The following is an 18,674-nucleotide window of genomic DNA, read 5'->3' on the forward strand; positions in this document are numbered from 1 at the left end:
CATCACAACACAATTATCCCAATCGTCAGTCTGATATTTGCTTGGGATTTCTCCTCAATTGTTTCAATTGGTTATGAATAAAAATTAGTTCTGCAGCAGGATTATTTTGATAGCAGAATTAAACCAATCATTAAGGAACAAAAGCAAAGCCTCTAAGTGTAGAGATATACAACTAGAAATTAGGCTCAATGTCATCTTCTTGGTCCAATCAGTATAAAAAGAAGAAAATTTTAGCTTTAAAAATAAAACTTCCTCGGTCTATGCAAAAATTTAAGTGGGTATTAACTGTTTATCTTTTAAAAGTGGATATTAATAAACAATCCACTCAAACACAGTAATATGTCTCAGTGGAGATCCTGCTGCAAATGAAAACATGTTACAGTCATAGCAGAGAGGTTCAGTGACGGTACAGATACACCACAGAGGGTCCAACGAAGCCAAACAGAACACTGTCAATATTGGGTCTCTAGGCATTAGGCATGCAGTTCTTACACTCCAGGAGCTAGATTTGGAGTTGCCAACGGATGGAATCTTGTCTCTTTAAAGCGAGAATTGTGGTTATTCAACCACCAGAAGATATAAGAAAACACAGCAGAAGTGGAGATCATGCAAATCTTGCTGAAATGCCATATTTCAGTGATGGAGCATGTTTAAAATTACCATATTTTAGGCACTATGATTGTATAGATAAGTATATAACATGCCGATCACTTTCTAAGAATGAAGTGCTATGTTCTTTTCTTGATTTCTTTTGGTGGTTTGGATCATTCTTTCAAAACATATTTATTAGGAACTGTAGAATATGGATGGACCTGGAGAGTCTTATGCTAAGTGAAATAAGCCAGTCAGAGAAAGACAAGTACCATATGATTTCACTGGTATGTGGAATTTAATAAGGCAAAATGAACTAATAATAAGCTATATAGACACAGCCTTATAGATAGAGAGCAGGCTGACAGCTGTGGGGGCAGGGCTGGGTGGGAGGGGTGGAGGGATAGAGCAAAAAACGGGAAAAAAACAAAAAAACCCTCAAGGACACAAACAACAGTGTGGTGGTTGCCACCGGGAGGGAGGTTGGGGAGGTAGAAGAGGGTATAGGGGGACATAAATGGTGATAGATGGAGACCTGACTTGGGGTGGTGACCACACAGTACAGTGTACTGATGATATGTTGTAGAATCGTGCACCTGAAGCCTGTATACTTTGTTAGCCAGTGTCACCTCAATAAATTCAAGTTAAAAAGTTCTGTGAGAAATTCCTAACTCAAAAGGTTATGCTTTTTAAAAAGTCCTTCTTTATTATAATTCTTGCCAAAGAGAATCCATCACCGAATGTGGTCATTTGCAGATTTTCCCATGGATGTGGTTTTATTTCCCGATTGTGTGCCTCAACTAAAACACAAGTACACATGAATAGCCCCCCAAAGAGATAATTACATACCAGCTAATGAACTACAACTAAGCAAAAAGATGTCAAAGGCTGCTTATAAATGCACTCTATGAGACAGTTTTCTTATTTCTTGTGTTGTATTTCTTCATTATTGCTCTGAATACCTCCCTAGATGCCTTGATGAGAACAGCAAGTTCTATGAATAAATTAATCTTTTTAGGAGTTAAAAAAATTGAGTGCTTTTATTATCTGACTGTCCAACTCCGATGGCTAATATATAACGGTCTTTCAGAAGGATTTTCAGCTTTAATATTTTCTAAACCCTTTTCTAAGATCATTCCTACCATTATTGCATAGCTGCCTTAGAAGGGCTTTTACCTTTAAAATTCCTTCTAACTCAAATATAATAGCTTTAAATAATGGTTTTTTTCCTGGTTCGGTCATGAAGTCATCTAAATTCATTTGCTCTTCAATTTATTTCAATGAATAAGAAATCATTGAATTTTAAGAAACTGTAATTCAATGTTATAAGTTTTAGAAATGGCACAGTAAGAGAGTACATAAAACTTGCTACTTACCTTCCCATTGATCTCTAGTGAAAAGTTATTTTGGACTTGGGCTAATTTCATTTTGTTATAAAGAAGCATTGGATCATTTCGATCTTCAGGTTTAGCTGTAGCCTACGGATTTAATTTTGGATCATTATTTTAGAACTAAGAATTCTTTAGTAAAACTATATTTAAGGGAAAAAGGACTATGGGATAGGTAAATACACTTTAAGTTCTACTCTGCACTTGTTTTACAATTTATTTTGTCATATCAAAAAGGAAAGTAAAATTTGAGAGTTTAAGTATATTCAGTAACAATTATGAAGATTTGGTTGCAGTGCTGAGTATAAAATTTCTCAAAAATCTGTTTATATTTCTGAGAACGGCCAAACCACATAAGCGACATTTACAGGCCTGCTTCCTTCTGTGGTTAATGGGCAGCTCAGTTGTGTCTGTTTCATATTATAACAACTTTTTTGAATATAGTCATCTCCAATTTATTGTTCAAATTCTGTCTCCCACCCCCAATTACTATCATTCCGTGTCCCAGTTAAAGTTCAGGCAGAAGAAATTCCCCCCCAAAAAGCCACAGTGGTTTCTGCAGGAATTTAAAGCAAATAAAAACAGAGAAAACTCCTATTTAGGTTGCAAGGTATCTTCGGAGAATGCTAGTTAGCATCTCCTGTGTGCAATAACAAGCTGGGCACTGTTAGAGAGACACAGGTGATCAAAGGTGACTAAGGAGCTACCCCAACCTCAGAGTCTGGGAGAAGAGAGAAAATATGGACACAATTCTGAGATATAATTACTAGAGAGCTGAAGATGATTAACAGAGAACATGGTCTGGGAAGGTGCGAGTGGTAAAAACCTAGGGCAATAAACTGTCCTCCTTTAATCTGTTTTCAACACAGAGCCACACATAACCCATCTAACTTCCATTCATCCTGCCGCAGCTCCAAGCAAAGTCTGGATCTGATTGTAGATTTTTGGTTTCATGTAGCCCTAGGAAGGCTAAAATTGCCCTCAAAGGTCTTCAGTCTTCAAGATTCTGATGGCAGTGGCAAGCCGGTGGGATTTAGGAGTGCAGGCTGCTTGCAATGTCAGAAAAAGCTCTGTGGAGCCTAGACTGAAACTGAACCTGGGTTCAATCAATAACCCAGATGCCACTTCAACAGAGTTCACTCACTTGAGACTGCAGACCCAGTCAGACAAGAAAATGCCAACTCAGGCTCCAAAAGTTCACCTATAGCTAGAGGGAATTCAAGAATGCACCCCTTGGGCTGTGCTGGTAAACTCTTCCTGCAAGATCTCCTGGGCTGAGCAGCCCGACAGCCTGAACTTGGAGACCTCACACAGTCATGTGGCCAGGCCATGCTCAGGGGCTAATATTTCTTAGCAAAGGGATAAGAGATAAGCTCTGTAATCACTAAAAACTATTTTTTAAAAGTAAAATTGTTCAAGACTAAAATAGTTTTGCTGAACAGTTAGCAATCAAGTATGCCCTTAGTCTCAAGGACATCTCAACAGTTTGGCTGTAGTTAGAATTTTGATGTAATTCACTTATAATAGGTAATTAACTGTATCTAGTTTAATATTTGTCAAACTTAGTATGTCTCCCGAATGTCAGAAACCCAGTTTACTATAAAATTCTACAGTTTCAAAGGTCTTCTTAAAGTTAATGATCTTTTACTAAGCTATGCATTTTTATCACTTGGTTAAGGAATTGCACCTTTTACCCTTAAAATATGATAGAGAGAAAAAAGAAAAAAAGTGGTTTAACGTTATTCAGCATATCAGAGATAATGTGTTTTACATTGGCAATTTCTTTTTCCAATTCCATAATTTTATTCATTTCCATAGAAATCTGTTTTTCATCTATGGGCAGTCCTCTTTCATCACGTATCAGTTTGGCCACAGAAATCATAAAGTCCACATATGCTGTACACGTCTGCAAAAAACAAATAACAGTGCATTGCTAGCAAACCTTCTAAATACTCATCATGGTGCTTTAACTCAAAATTTTATTTTCCATTTAATATGAACTTCTAGTAACAGATAAAACACAATAAAATAGCTATGCTTTTCTAAATCCTAAAATAAATGACCTGCATGGATTCCTTGAAAGTCAACATGTCTGAGTTAAAGCAGAAAAATAAAGTATCACTTTGCAAGTACTAAGTAATTTATAACCATTTGGTTATGGGTGTTTTGTAATGTTCCATTTTTAGTCAAGTTACTTTTATTGTCTTAATAAGACTGTAAAACACTTGATAAACAAAAACCTAGTATTTTTCTTAAATATTAATATATTCCTTTACCAAAGTTCCTTTTCTCTGCATATATATATAACTATTAATGAAGAGATAGCCACGAACTCATATTAATATTATCAAGATATCTTTATATCTGTCTCCTCTGGCCAACCAACATATATATATTTTTAATGAGACTGTTCTTATGAGCTCCTCCAACATAAACCTGTGGGTTTTAGTTAATTCCATAGTTGCTCCCATTACTATGAAATTTATCTGTAAGATTCCATGGATTTGGATATCAGCTTTCTTCTAAGAACCCAAATTCTTTCCAGTTTATCTTCAATTACATTTAACTTTATCAAACTTTTACAGAATACATAAATGCCTTCTTCAGAGTGGCATCAACTCCGGGAAATTAAATGCCCCTTTCCTTTCGTAAATCTCCACCCATTGCCATCAAGCCATTATTATCTATCAGCAACTGAAATAAGTGAGATCCCACCTCATTAAAATGTACTCAAAACTCAAGTTCCCAGCACCAGCTGAAAGACGAACCACCATGACTACAAGAACCACGCAAGTTTGGACCAATGGGCACTTCTATGCCTCTGTCACTTGTTCACAGGGTAAATGCAAAGGAAGGCTAGCCAGTGCTTAACACTTTCACCAGTTTCAAGAGAGTTTTATATCCCTTCTAACAGATTATCAGTGATATTGTTACATTTACTGTGAGTGCAAGGGGGCACCTGAATTTACAGTGACTGGTTAAGGGGATTAAACATAAAACTCTTAGGGAGATGAACATATTTATCAAGCAAGAACCTAAGCAAAATGTACAGAGTTATTATCAATCTGAAAGTCAAGAGGACACCTTTAAGTAAGGTTTGGAGACTGACATTCCATGACCTTTATGAAATGCTAAGTAAACAGTTCCATGGGGAGAGGGCTCTCTCTTCCATGGACACCCCGTGATGCTGGGGTGTCCAGCTAGCATCTCTATCCATGGATTTGACATTCCATAAAACAGACTATTTGTCAGCTGTATTAAAAACCTAATCAATAAGTACAGGATAATAGAATGTTTTTATGTGTATTCTTGTCAACTCTGTTCTTTTCCTACTCAAAGGTAATCAGAATTCTTGTTTCACTTTGAAGTAAACAACTATGCCTGAGTTCATACCTAACGGGACCAACCATTCCAAAACATAAGCATGCAGTGTTTTTGAATTAACTGTACTTCAAATCATAGAAATTCATCTGCATTCCTCAGGAAACTGCTGCTGAGTATAAAGAAAATGGTAATTTGAATTTTTCAATATCAATCCACTGAGACATTTTTTTTACTCTACAGGATGCTTTTTGTTAACCAGGTAAGAAAACAATAACAAGAATGCTCTCTTGCACTTTGCTGACTCTACCAAGCGATTCTACTCCAGTACCTTCATCCTTATAGGTGTATCTAAAGACCATGGAACTCAGCATAAGGTAAGCATGGGTGATGTTTCTAGTCTGCTCTGCTGGTCAAGTTTCCCAGGAAACTGGAAGCACTAGCTTCTGGGATGCTTAAATATTTAATACAGCTGCATGGAATACACTGCTTCCTTTAATGAACTTCATTACTTGGCAACTATTCCAATGTGACTGATTACAACATGTCTTAATATCTTCATTATCTTTTCCAGCTTCCAAATTTATATAGCAGCTGTCAGAACACAAGCTTACTGCTGCTGTTAAATCCTTTCCACAAGATGTGATTCTACCCTTAAGGTTTTAATTTCTTTTCTTAAGATACCTGGAGATTTATAAAATGCCAAATGACTGTAATTGTCATGATTTGGGGAAAAGGTAATAAACACATTTTAATATTTAAATAGTACATTGGCCAGAATGTTTTTAAAACTGAAATTCAGCTTATGTGTGTGTGTGTGAGTGAGAGAGCAATCAGTTATTAGGACAAGGGCCAGAGTCAGCTCTCTTTTTTGAGTCATAATTCAACCTAGTTCAAGCCTTGATACAGTGAATCCTGTGAAAAAGAAACCCACCGAAATATGCAGCCCTTCCTTCAAAAATAAAACATTGCAAATCCCCGTGCTTACAACAGGAGGTTCAAAGAGGACAACAGTTGGGTAAAATCCATAATAGCAGTTTTGTGAGTGTTTAAATTACACAATATCAATGCGATGATATTTAGCAACGCCCAACACCATGAATTATTGCTTTCATTAGAACTATCTTCATTTTGCGGGACCAAGCAATGATATTTATACATTAGTTCTGTTCAGAAGTTGGGCTCTTCCCGCTTATAAAAAGCTGGTATTTGTTGGAGTTGCCAAAGAGGAAGAAAGCAATGCCACCTGACTGTGTCCTTCAAACGTCAGGATCTTTGTTAATGAGGAGCAGCGGGACCCACAGAAGAACAGAGAGCTCTCCAGTAGGACTGGCTGACACTTGGGTACCTTTCACTTCCAAAGATGCTATTCCAGGACACCCAGATCTTAAACAATTGTCTGCCTTTTCCCTTTCAGGAAGAAAATTGTCTTAATGTGAAGCATGAAGTGACTGAGAAGTCACAGAACTCTACCCTTCCTGGCCACTGAGGCTGAGGACTATTGAATGGTGTCATGCAGCAAGTTTCCTGGAGGAACACGCAAAGGACACGAAGCAGGAAAGACACGTTTCCTGTCCGCAAGGCTTGGGATTTCCCCCCACTTCAAGCAGCATGTCGGGGAGCAGGCACCTGCCAGCACAGAGGCTTGCTCCCTGAAGAGCTATCCCTACTGCATGGAACCAGGCAGCCGCTCCTAAGAACCAAAAAGGGGAGACATTTCCCGTCCTACTAGGACGCTGGAGGGAGAGAAACACAGGACACGGGAGGACCCACTGTGGACCAGCGTGGGGACTGCTGGAGAAGCTGCAGGTTCCTACGAGCAATTAGTTGTAATTTGTAAGGTTTGTTGCCTATCTTTGGGAGGCTGAATGAAGTTCTTTTTACAAACGTGGTTAAGTCAATCTCAAAAAATTCTCTTGTCCTAGTCACTAAGTGCCAAGTGAAAAAGCTCCTTTTTGTTAGATACAGATACCCAGACTGGACTGGGTGAAACCGCCTGACAGTCACCTGGTGCCCAAAAAGGAAAAAATGAGGCCAGCAGTCTCCCTTGCAGGCTGTGTTTCAGCAAGTCAACCAAGCAGCCAGAGTGACCTTTTTAGAAATCCAGATAGACCTATATCTAATTATCCACTTGCCCCTGACCCCAGTGAATTACTTTGTACCATATCACCACATTCTGTTTTCTTTGTAAATCTAATATCTCCATCTATCTTATTTCCTTGAATGATTTATTTGCTTCTTTACTGTCCATCTTCTCCCATTAGAGCATGAGTTCCATGTGAACAAGGACCTTTTCTGCCTTATTTCCTTGGTATCCCTATTGCATAGAAAAGTAACTGTCACAGAGTAAAGGCTCAATAAACATCTGCTGAATTTTTTTTAAAAAACATGAAGTTAATTTTTAGGTATGCTAAGCAAGTTTCACTCACTTCCTTGTTGCATTAGACTTTCATTTTCGGCCCACGCTCAGAGCAGTTTCTCTCAGCTTGAATTTGGGGCAAGTGGGCAAACGAAATCCTTTCCAGGTTAACTCAGTTCCAGCTTGTGCCTGCTGACCTGCAGGACCGCCAGCCTCAGCTTATGCTCTTTCTGAGTAGGTACCACTTAGAGAATTTTTCTGGTCTGTGTTTTCTCTTATTCAGACACCTATGTCATCTCTTTCTGGCTTCCGACCAGCCTGGCCATGTTCCAAGTCCTTTATCCACACGCCTAAAACATTTTCACTTTTTGTGAACCCCCAGGTTTTCTAAGAGCTCCGAATTTCTTCACGACCCTGGCCTTCTTTCCCCCTGCTGGGCTGCACAGCACAATCCTGCGGCTTTTACTCTCCAGCTCCCGCCTCACCTCCCGGGCTCTCATCTGCTAGACCACTGCTTTTCTCACTGCTTTTCTCACATTTCTTCTCACCCTGAAACGGTCTGTTCGAGTCAATATTTTGTTGATGTATACACAAGTAAAATAAACTGTGACGGACTCAGTTGGAGTGCATATCACAAAGGCGGGCTACACAGAGCCCTGCCACTGGCACACACAATGTGGCCCTTGGGTTGGGAAACCACTATACTGGCTTAGTCTACCTTCCCAGACAACACAGAGTGTAAGTGTACACATAATTTAATTACACACAAACCTTTTGGGTCCCTAACCTACAGATTTCCTTACGGAAGAGGGCAAGGTGAGCTACAGAAGTGAAAAAGGGAAGCTTTGAGGCCAATTCCAACTCACCCCCGATGCTGAGTTCAGAGATTCTTCTGAAGGTGGGTGATTTAAAAAATGTATTGTTATCATCGTTTCAGTGAATCAGTGTGCAAGCACTGTCTCACATGAGGGAGGGAGTTGATTGCTTTCAGTTTAAAATTCCCTGAATGCGATGATTATTTTTTATGGGTAATGTGTACCTTTTATATTATTTTTATAGAAATAATAGAAATGTATAGCCTTGTAAGGGATAAAATTGTTTCAAATGTCACTAGTTATAGCCTTCAAGGTAGCAGTGCAATATTAAGTCATCTTCAGGTAAGCAGAACACCTCAGAAATCAGGTTAAATCTCTTTAACAAGAGAGGCCAGCGTGAGAGGCTCCTCGATGAACCCATTTTGAGAACTGTTCCTCTGCCATGTCATTTGGAAAGTTCTAGTTATTTCTTGGGAGAGGAAGCTTCACATAAGTGCCACACAGATAATCCAAACTGGTAAGACATGCCTTTTTTTTTTTTTTTTAAGTGTATGTATTTGTACAGTATTCTGCCTAATTTTGGCCTGCACAACACCAAGTTAACAATTTTAGATTATAAAGCCCCTGGAATAAGACAGTGTTTATCTAGTCTTGTTTGTTAACTTGTGTCATGCACATGAGCTGGCTTAATTAATACTTTTAAATGAGATTTGCTCTCAGGTGCTTTTGTAGAAATAACACCATCTGGAAGGAAAGATAGATTGGGAACCAAGAGACAGAAAAATGATCATGTGGATAGCTATTTCTCCTCTATCTTCTTATAACAGAGCCCTGCATTGTTTCTGGTTGGTAGAGCTGTCAATCAAGGGGTGTCTCTTCCTGAGTTATGGAGATTAGTTGGCACTACCAACTAGTTAACCAGAAAACCCAGTTTCCTGGACACAGTGGCTGGTTGAAGGAAGAGCAGATGTCTGAAATAGGGCCAGTCAGGGTCCTTTTCTCAGCAACTGACAGACATTAGGAGAGATGGAATTTCTTTTTTCTAGATTGTGATGCTCCCAGTGGTTATCTTTGATGCCACATGGAGATACAGTGCTAGAAAAAGAAGCCAACACAAAAGAAAACAGAACCTTAAGAATGAGAAAAGAAGAGAGAAGATGGCTCAACTGAACCTCTGGAACCACCCATGCCTGAGTCATCCCAAGAACTTTACAGTCCAGTGAGACAAACAAAAACATGTTTTACAAAATTTAAGCTAATCAGAGTAAGTTTCTATTGCCGACAACGGATGCTCCTAGCTGGCAGGTGGCTCTTCTAACCTATGGCTTTGAAGCATATCATTTTACTTCTTTGGGTCCCTGTTCCTCCATTTGTAAAATGAGAGTTGGACTAAATCTCCTAATGTCCCGTTTCGCTCTTAAAGTCTGTGCCTGAGTAACCTTAATGATTAAAGAAAACATACGATTCTGTCATGTAAAAAATATAAGAATATGAATCTTTGGGTCTCTATTGCCTTAGAGCATGTCCCCTCTTTAACTGAGAGGTAAACTACAGAAAACATTACTAAAAGGAACTGAGGTATTTAAGTTTAGAACAGTAACCAGAGGAATACAACATGCATTTCTCAAAATATAACATTTAAAGTTGCCAGAATAAAAGCACATAAGTTTGAAAGGCGTTTTAACAAGAGTAAAGTAGGTTTTTTTCTTAGAGGAAGGAGGCGCCATATAGTCCTTGAAAAAAAAAAAGCATTACCTATTTTCATTATCAGAGATGTCATGAAACAAAGTATTTTACTGCTTTAAATGCTCTATCACAACACAAAAATTCCACCCCTTAGGTGTCAAAAGTGGGAAAAAAAAGCTCCTGTGAAGTGGATGGGCTTTCTTGTCATTGTATGTGCTATTTTCATTGTTAATATGAAGTTTTAGAATATGAAAGATGATTCTCTGGACAAGTTGGATACCAGAAGGAGGACTCAAAAGGAACCTGGCAAAATAGGCTTAGGTAAGAATTTGATAAAAAAAGATCTATGATTAAGATGACTTTGATCAAAGAGGGGGTGTGACCCTCCCTTATCTCCAGCTGCTGAGGCGTATCTGCAGAACCAGACTCCACACTACAGTTTGAAGATCACTGGCTACAAGGCAAAGAAGCCAGGCTTCTCTAGTCAAAGACAGTACCTATCTTGGTGTAAAAAAAAAAAAAAAGTTGGTGACCTCATGCCAGTCTTCAAAACCTCTCTTGGTGCCCTGGCTGAGGTGGCTCAGTTGGTTGGAGTGTCCTCCTGTGCACTGAAGGGTTGTGGGTTTAATTCCCAGTTGGGGCCAATATGGAAGGCAATCTATTGATGTTTCTCTCTTCCTCTCCCTCACTCTCTTAAATTAAAAAAAACAACAACCCACTTCTCTCGGTTCTTCTCAATAAAATATTGTGAACTGCGAAAGTATGAAACTTACTGAATGTGTAAATATCTTAGACAAACTGTCTGTAGCAGAGATTGAAAACAAAAGGGTACATATTTATAAGATGTTTATAAGATGCTCAGGAAGTGTATTTTCTTAGCAATGGATGCCTTAGAGCTCACACTTCCTCAAGAATCAAGGAACTAGGAGGGACCCCTAAGAAGACTGGGTTATTCTCTCTTCTTTTTTTCCCCTTCTCTTTCCTGCCATTTTCCCCCTTAACCAGTCATCCACTGATTCCACAATATTTAACTGAGCAGGGAATAGAGCGAAGGATAGGTGAGATATGGCACTGCTCTTACTAAGTTTACAGTTTTTTAGGGGGGAAAATGACATTAAGTAAAAAAGTATACAGAAACCCATGTGCTACAGGGACATACAGGTATCTTCATCTAGACAAGAGTTCCAAGAAAGGCCTTCATGAGGAAGTAAAATTTAAACTTAGATTTAAAGGGTAAGGAGAAAAGGAACAGAGCTGGGCAGATGGCCTGTGTGTATAAAATGTTCCAGGCAAAGAGAACAGCATATATACAAGCTTATAAGTGAGAAAATCAGTGAAGTCCAGCGATACGCTGATACAATGATAGTAAGATTTCTTTCAGCTTTATAACTTCTCCGCCATATTCTCTACTAGATATTATGTTGTTATCCTATCCTTTCATAATTGTTTTTCGTGAAGCAATAAAACACAGAAAAAATATTGAAAGGGGTTGACTTCTTTCAGAGATAGCAGAGTAGCTGAAGAAACTGAAATTAACTTTTACTTGAAAGCTGGCTGGGGATGCAGAAGAAACTAAGCAAGGAATTTTAGGTGGTAATGGTTGGGAGAGAGTAGCAAATATCATGAGGGAAATAAAGAAAAAATGGATTTTAACCCCCCCCCCATGGCTAAACACATTCACTCCTCCTTCTCCCAACACCCGCCAAAAAAATGGACTTTAAGAGGGGAAGGGTACAGAAATATTCTAGTAATTATCCATTTCCAGGATGACAAGTAGATTGCATCTCATATGCCAACTGCCTTTGACTGGAAGGAGGTTGCTTGGAACTTGGAGCCTTGACTTGAGAAGTATTCTGTGGTCTGAGGTTAGCAGGAAAGAGTGTGAGGGCCAAGAAGCCACAGCTATGGAAGGGCAGCGAGATGCTGTGTGTTTGCTAGTCTGATCCAGATCGAAGGAGGGCACCGAATTTGAGCTGCAAATAACTTCCAGGCTGTAAGTGCTGCTGAGTTCTCTACATCATTTTCTCACTTAAAGAACTCTACAGGTATGAAGGACTACTCTTATGAGGTTGGAAAGATGTAATGGAAGGAGAAGTGGGTAAGGGGGAAAGTTCTGCATGGGGTCCTACTACTGTGCTGCTGAGAGTTCTGGGGCAACCCTCTGAGCCTCAGATTTCTCACCCATCAACTCTATAAACACAGTATGTCCCTGGTTCTAGATTTGATTCCTACACTGCTATTTGACTACAAATGTAGTAGTTCCCAAACCAGGGGACGCAAACTGGCAGAGATTGCTAAATGTTGTTGGTATCCAGTTCCATTTCTTCTTTTTAGTAACAGAAATTTCCTTCCAAAACTGAATTTTAACAAGGCACATACACGACCACCCAGCTTAAGACTACATTTCCCAGCCTCCTTAGAATTTAGCTGCAGCCACATGACAACGTTCTAACCAATGGAATACATACAACTTCTGCATCACTTATATAAAAAGAAATCGTTTGTCTACCAATTTCCCTTTTTTCTTTGCCCTGTGACCTGAAATGTGAACAAGGCACTGGTGAACCCACTTTGACCAGTTAGGTTCATATAAAACACTAGCAAGGTCAAAGATGAAAGAAAGCTGTGGTCCTGGCCATTCTCAGGGATCAGAGCTCCCTCTCGCCTGGACTTCCTGCCTACCTTTGGACTATAAGAGGAAATAGAAATAATTTTTTCTCTTGTTTGAGCTACAGTATTTTCAAGTGTCTATGTCACTGAAGCTTAGCCAGGACCCAACTAATTTACAAACTCAAATGCCTCAGGGACCAGGAAGTCAACATAAATCAATGAATTGCACACATGAGAACTGCTCAAACCTAAAGAACAGTGACCTATCTACAGGGGGTAACATGACGCAGCTTAGCAATAAGGCCTAGGGTTTCCAATTCTATGAACTGATCAAGAAATCTGGATTGTCAAGTGAAATCTTCCAACATTTTAAAATACTGGAAACTAATCCAAATTAAAATACAAACAAATACAAAACTGCAGGTTAAACAAAAATGCCTCTATATCAGACTCAAGCCTATGCCTGCCAATTTGTTACCTGTTCTCAATTATGAGATAGCATTGAATGTAAAACGCACAGATCCGCCATCATATTAACAACAGCTTTTTGGAAACACAACAACAAAAAGAAGCCTTACAACATCAAATGTATATATACTGACTGCCAGGTATCTTCCTATCAGAAATGTTAAAATACAGAAATATATGTATATTGTTAGGATTGAAAAAATTTGACAAGTTTTTAGGAAAAATTCTAAATATGAAAAACAACCCAGTTGATGATGAAAGTGTCGTATAACGAGCCAAAATTCTTCAGCCACCCTGAACCCTGCAAAAGGAAGCAGCTGGACAGCTAATAAAGCCAATAGCTGCAACCCACACAGTAACTGGACTGCAATGAACTCAAACCCCACACCCACATGATTGTGCTAATAAGTGTGGCCTTTTATAATATGCCTTTTTCTTCATTTCAGTATTGTGTAGCCACTCAAAAAGATACTCTACGGTGAGTTTATTCCCTGTTATTTGAACTTAAGTACACAAAATAAATGCTCAGCATAAACATACTTAGGCAATCATTTTAACTAGGGCCTAATTTCAGCCACACCACTACACTGTGACCCATTAGGATCATCAAAGGTAAACTTAACTTACTTCTGAGCTACAAAATAATTATGAAGACAACATTATAGAACAAACATCTTCCCAAAATACCTAATAATATATCACATTGCGGAGCTGTCTTCTGTTGTTCCTTTACATCAATAAGTGAGAGCACATAAACATCAGCCTGAGGGAGGTAAGGCTGGAGGACAAGAGGAAGCATCCAGACCATAATTCAGTTCTGTGGGGTATGACACCCCTTGGCTAGCTGACCAATGTTAGAGTCAGAAGGTGGCTGAAAAGGTTTGTCTGAACCCGGTGCCCTAGGTAGTCCTCTGGAAGTCAGATTAGAAGCCTCTGGAAGGGTGTCACAGAGGATGACGTTCTAATACAGAAAACTCTTTCCAGAATGTCTCAAAATCTTGAGCCTATGGAATCTTGTGTTGTAGTTTGGTCTTCGGGTATTGAAATAACTTCTCATTTACAATTTCTAATAAAGAAGTAATATGCCAAAAACACACACACACACAAAACACACACAAAAAACCGTTCAGTATGACGTTCTCATACTGGATCACTCCTCAGTCCTCATTGGTATTGCCCTAGACCGTGACTAATCTGTTCATTTTGCAAATGATCCAATTTATAAGGAAATTAAAGCATTTGAAATTGGCTTTTCAACATGGGTTATAGACAAATACTGAAAATCAAAACACAAATAAGAATTTCAAATTTCTTTGTTTCTTAAAACACCTTCACTCATTCTGCTGAGAATGTTCATTCTATCAAAGGGAGCTCACTATTGTGTCTGATTTCAAGTGTCTTTCCAGAGTAAAGAACACAAAGAACATATATTTGGTTTTAGTCTTTTTCATTATTTATAAGTTTACACCAGATGATTCTGTAGTTTTATTTTGTTAGTTTTTTGCTGTTGTTTTGTTTTTAGTTTTGTGGGTTTTTTTTACCTCTTTATATATTTCAGTGCATGCAAAATAGTCTCTGGAGGGGAGGCCAAGTCGAGGTTGGTCAATCTATAAGGAATATAAAAGAGAAGAAAATAAACCATTCAGTTGATATAGAACAGTTGGACAAAATACAAGCATGCCTATCCATGTGTGAGCAAGATCCAGTGTTCTTGCTGTTTATAAAAGTAACAATCACACAGAGTGAATACATAATTAGGAAATGGTTTTCACACTACTTCAAAGTATTAAACTGATGGGTAGTTAGGTAATCTGGAAGACTGTGCTGCAGATATTTGAGAAAAACAAAAGAAAACTTGAACAGAAGATATATTGGGAAGGCTTTTAAAGCAGAGCAGAAGGTGCAGGTGAACAAAAACACGTGAGACTCTAAGACAGAGGAGTTTCTAAGTTACACATTTGTAGGCCATTCCACTTCCTGAGACTCTAATATGCACCCCTGGGGGACATCCTCCTCTACCCAACCCTTAACTGAGATGTAATAAAAATAAAAGACAAAATCAGGTCTGCTCCACGGTGTCTAGTCCACCTTCCTGCCCCAGGAGAGCCACCCGGACACACTCTCAGCTCTGCGAGGTTGCTGCATGGCAAGAAGGTGGCACAGGGGAAGCTTTGCGTGAAATGTCTTTGATGCTCAACTAAACTGTGTTTGACCCAGTCAATCATGGATAAATATTTCTTGGTTTATTATTTAGTAATAACATATTTTGAGCAGTTGAAGAAAAAAGAGAAGATGGGTACAGGGCCAAACCAGAGCATTTATAGGTTAAAGTGAGAATCCTGGCAGGAAGAGCCAGGTGAGCACAAAAGAAACATCACCCAGAAGACTGGGTGGAAAGAGCCAGAACACATCTCCACGAGAAAGACCCTGCTCCTCCTCCAACCTCCTGAGCCTCCTTTAAAAAATGTCCTCATGATGATCATGCAGGATGCTGGCATTTGAGAGTCCAAGAAGAGAGGTAGGTTCATTGTCTTTCATGATTTTAATAAATAACCAGGGAGATTTATGCAACAGTGACATAAATATGATTCTGTGACCTGCAACTTTTAGTTTATTTTATAGGAGACCAAATAAAAGCTTTATAAATTTTTTAGTCCATTCCAAACACACTCATTAAGTATAAATCTTGTTTTAAGTGACACCTTAGATAAACCTAAATGAATGGCTTACATTAAAAAAAAAAACCCAGAGGAAAAGGGGAGTGGGGCGGGTAGAAGAGGGTATAGGGGGGTAAATGGTGATAGAAGGAGACTTGACTTGGGGTGGTGAGCACACAATACAATATACAGGTATGTATTATAGAACTGTACACCTGAAACCTATCCAATTTTATTAACCAATGTTACCCCAATAAATTCAATTAAAAAGATAATCTAAAAAAGCATTTGAAAAGAATGGTATCTTATTTACCTTAATTGAGAAAAAAGTACAGGCATTCTTTAGTGAGAATCAAAACTGTGTTCAAAACCCCTTCCGTGTGTTTTTTTTGGAAGCAATTAGGAATTTCTGGTTTCCAGGCCTGCATTACTATGTAAACCAGACCACACTTACGAACATACAGAGAAATCTTAGGTGTTTTTTCTAAATAGGAGGAGTCTAACGTCTTTCATTTCTTATTTATTTTATGAAAGAAGAGGTATCTAAAATAAAGGAAGCAGAAAGGAGAAATGAATCTCTAAAACACAGCATTAAGAAAATATTTTCAAAATGGGGAATTCAGATATCAGAGACAGAGTATTAATGTATTACCTCCTTGCCCATGCAATTCTAGTGAGAATAGGCATTATTTCTAAGTATCAACAACAACAAAGTGTGCGGAAGTGTTATTACAATTTAAAGATAACTGTGGCTGACAGCCATACCAACTTACATGAATTATATAGTTCGAAGAGTTTTTATCATCAGTGCCAATAAAAAAGTTAATAATGACTTTTTTCCCATATTTAGCATTCAGTTGTGCAATAGATTTCTCAAGTGTCCAGGAAGCACCTAAAGCAATGAAAGGTAAAGTACATCTTTAGAAGCTTTAGTGCATTAATATGATACCACAATATAATAATAACATAGATTTTATTGGAATTTTTTTTAAGAAGTAAAACTGCTTACCATATTCTTGCTCCCAGTTTTCTGTGGCTACTGGCCATTCGTATATGTCTGGTAACATTGTGAGTAGAGGCGCTCCACCTCTGCTGTCAATAACAGCTTTTGAAAGCAATGAAAATAAATTTTTTAAGAAGTCTATGCATATTTTGGCATATTCTCAATGAAATATAATGAAGAGCACTTACATTCATTTATACAAGATCTGTACAATGTCTTTGCTTTCTGTACTGCTACTATATCATCAGGTTTGGGTTTCTCAAGGACATCTGAAATGGGGCATTTAATAAAATGCATTAATATAATTGCTCATTTGCAGCTGTAATTAACATTTTCAACACAGGTTCAGGAACAAACTTGCTTCTTTGTATGTATGTTCACTCCCTTCCCATGCCCAAACCCTACAGGAGAAACCTATTCCCTCACCTGATCATTATTCCTAGTGCAGAGATGGGACTTAGTTTCGTTGGCCAAGTTACATGACAGTGGTTTTCACTAGATTATCTCTTTTTGTGTGTGAACAGTGATGAGTACTGCTCTGCCACAGATAAGTTACTTTGGTTTTAAATTGAGATCAGAAAGAAAACAAATAATAATACAAAGGAATTTGGAATTTAATATGATAGTTCTCTTGATGGCTGAAAAATAATTCTCTTTGTGTGATTGTATTGTTCATGCTCCCGATACATTGAATGAATTGTTCTCCTTCTTGGGATGTTAGAAAATAGCAAAACTTGTTCTCTACAAAGTAACTTCTGGAGGAGAACAAAGGATGGAGGATAGTATGGGACTAGCCACGACGTTCTCAAATTCCCAGAGAGTGTCTTAAGCTGGGTTAGATGTCTTATAGTGACGTCAACACGTGGCTGGGCTGTGAAGACCAGAGAGGTGGTGTTCAGTGGAAATCATTTAATTTCTTATTCTGTATAATGGCATAAAGATGCCATCTCTATCGGGTTTATTGTTTGAGCAGCTACAAATGAAAGCAAGGATGCTAAGAGAGGCCTACACATCCCTTTCAGTGTCTACCACCCTCAGTGTGACGAGGTGGTGGCCCACAAAACCTGGAGGGATTACTTTAATCCAGTGCACTGTTCCCCCATAATGGCCAAGATTTTGTATCTTAAAAAAGATTAAGAGAGAAATCTTTGATGCATAGACACAAACTTCACTCACCTTTCAAAACAACTTCTAGTTCATCCCTTAAAATGTCAAAGTTACTGTAACGGGAGTTGGTCTCAGGAATGACGTTGCGTTTCAGCCAGCCTCCACAGGCGTACTTGAAAAAGTCGGTACAAGGCTCAGCAGTGGGATCCATGTTCTGCATGAGTCGAGCCGCTGTAGGACCAGACAAATGACGACACAAAACACGGGGTGTGTTTCTCAAGTAGTTTGGAAGGGGGCAAGAAGGCACGTTGCCTGCGCTTCACGCACAAGCCAGCTGGCCCGGTGCTCCTGACGCGTAACTGTCAATGCGAGGTGGAATAACGAATATTGCCTACGGAGAGCCCTCCTTTACTGGAGTTGACTGGTGTTATCCTTTATAGGTCTGGGGCCTTCATTCTACATCTCACCCCCCCCCCCCAAATAACTTAGGTTCTCGCTAGTTCCTATCTCAGAGAAAAAAGTGTACATAGGTCTGCTTTGGCTGTCCTGGGCTCGGGGTTCACAGAAGGTCTCTCTTCATTCTGACAATTTTAACTACTGACTCTGCTCTTCAAGCTGCTGTGACTTTTGAATGTCTCTCAAATGCCAAGGGATGAGGGATTTAATGGG

General features: G+C 38.8%; 1 protein-coding gene across 5 annotated transcripts in view; it reads right to left on the minus strand.

Annotated features, from left to right (window-relative positions):
* MME (membrane metalloendopeptidase) overlaps positions 1-18,674 on the minus strand; it is an 84,129-nt gene that overhangs the window by 36,451 nt on the left and 29,004 nt on the right. For all 5 annotated transcript variants that reach the window (XM_016222609.2, XM_016222611.2, XM_087818368.1 and 2 more), the window contains exons 4-10: positions 18,075-18,236; positions 17,087-17,167; positions 16,905-17,000; positions 16,669-16,787; positions 14,780-14,845; positions 3,751-3,885; positions 1,968-2,069 (exon numbers count right to left, since the gene is read on the minus strand). In XM_016222609.2, coding sequence (XP_016078095.2) covers positions 1,968-2,069; positions 3,751-3,885; positions 14,780-14,845; positions 16,669-16,787; positions 16,905-17,000; positions 17,087-17,167; positions 18,075-18,236 — 761 coding nt within the window. The remainder of the gene's footprint in view (positions 1-1,967; positions 2,070-3,750; positions 3,886-14,779; positions 14,846-16,668; positions 16,788-16,904; positions 17,001-17,086; positions 17,168-18,074; positions 18,237-18,674) is intronic.

This window comes from Miniopterus natalensis, chromosome 6, assembly GCF_054644295.1.
Source record: "Miniopterus natalensis isolate mMinNat1 chromosome 6, mMinNat1.hap1, whole genome shotgun sequence".
Taxonomy (NCBI): domain Eukaryota; kingdom Metazoa; phylum Chordata; class Mammalia; order Chiroptera; family Miniopteridae; genus Miniopterus; species Miniopterus natalensis.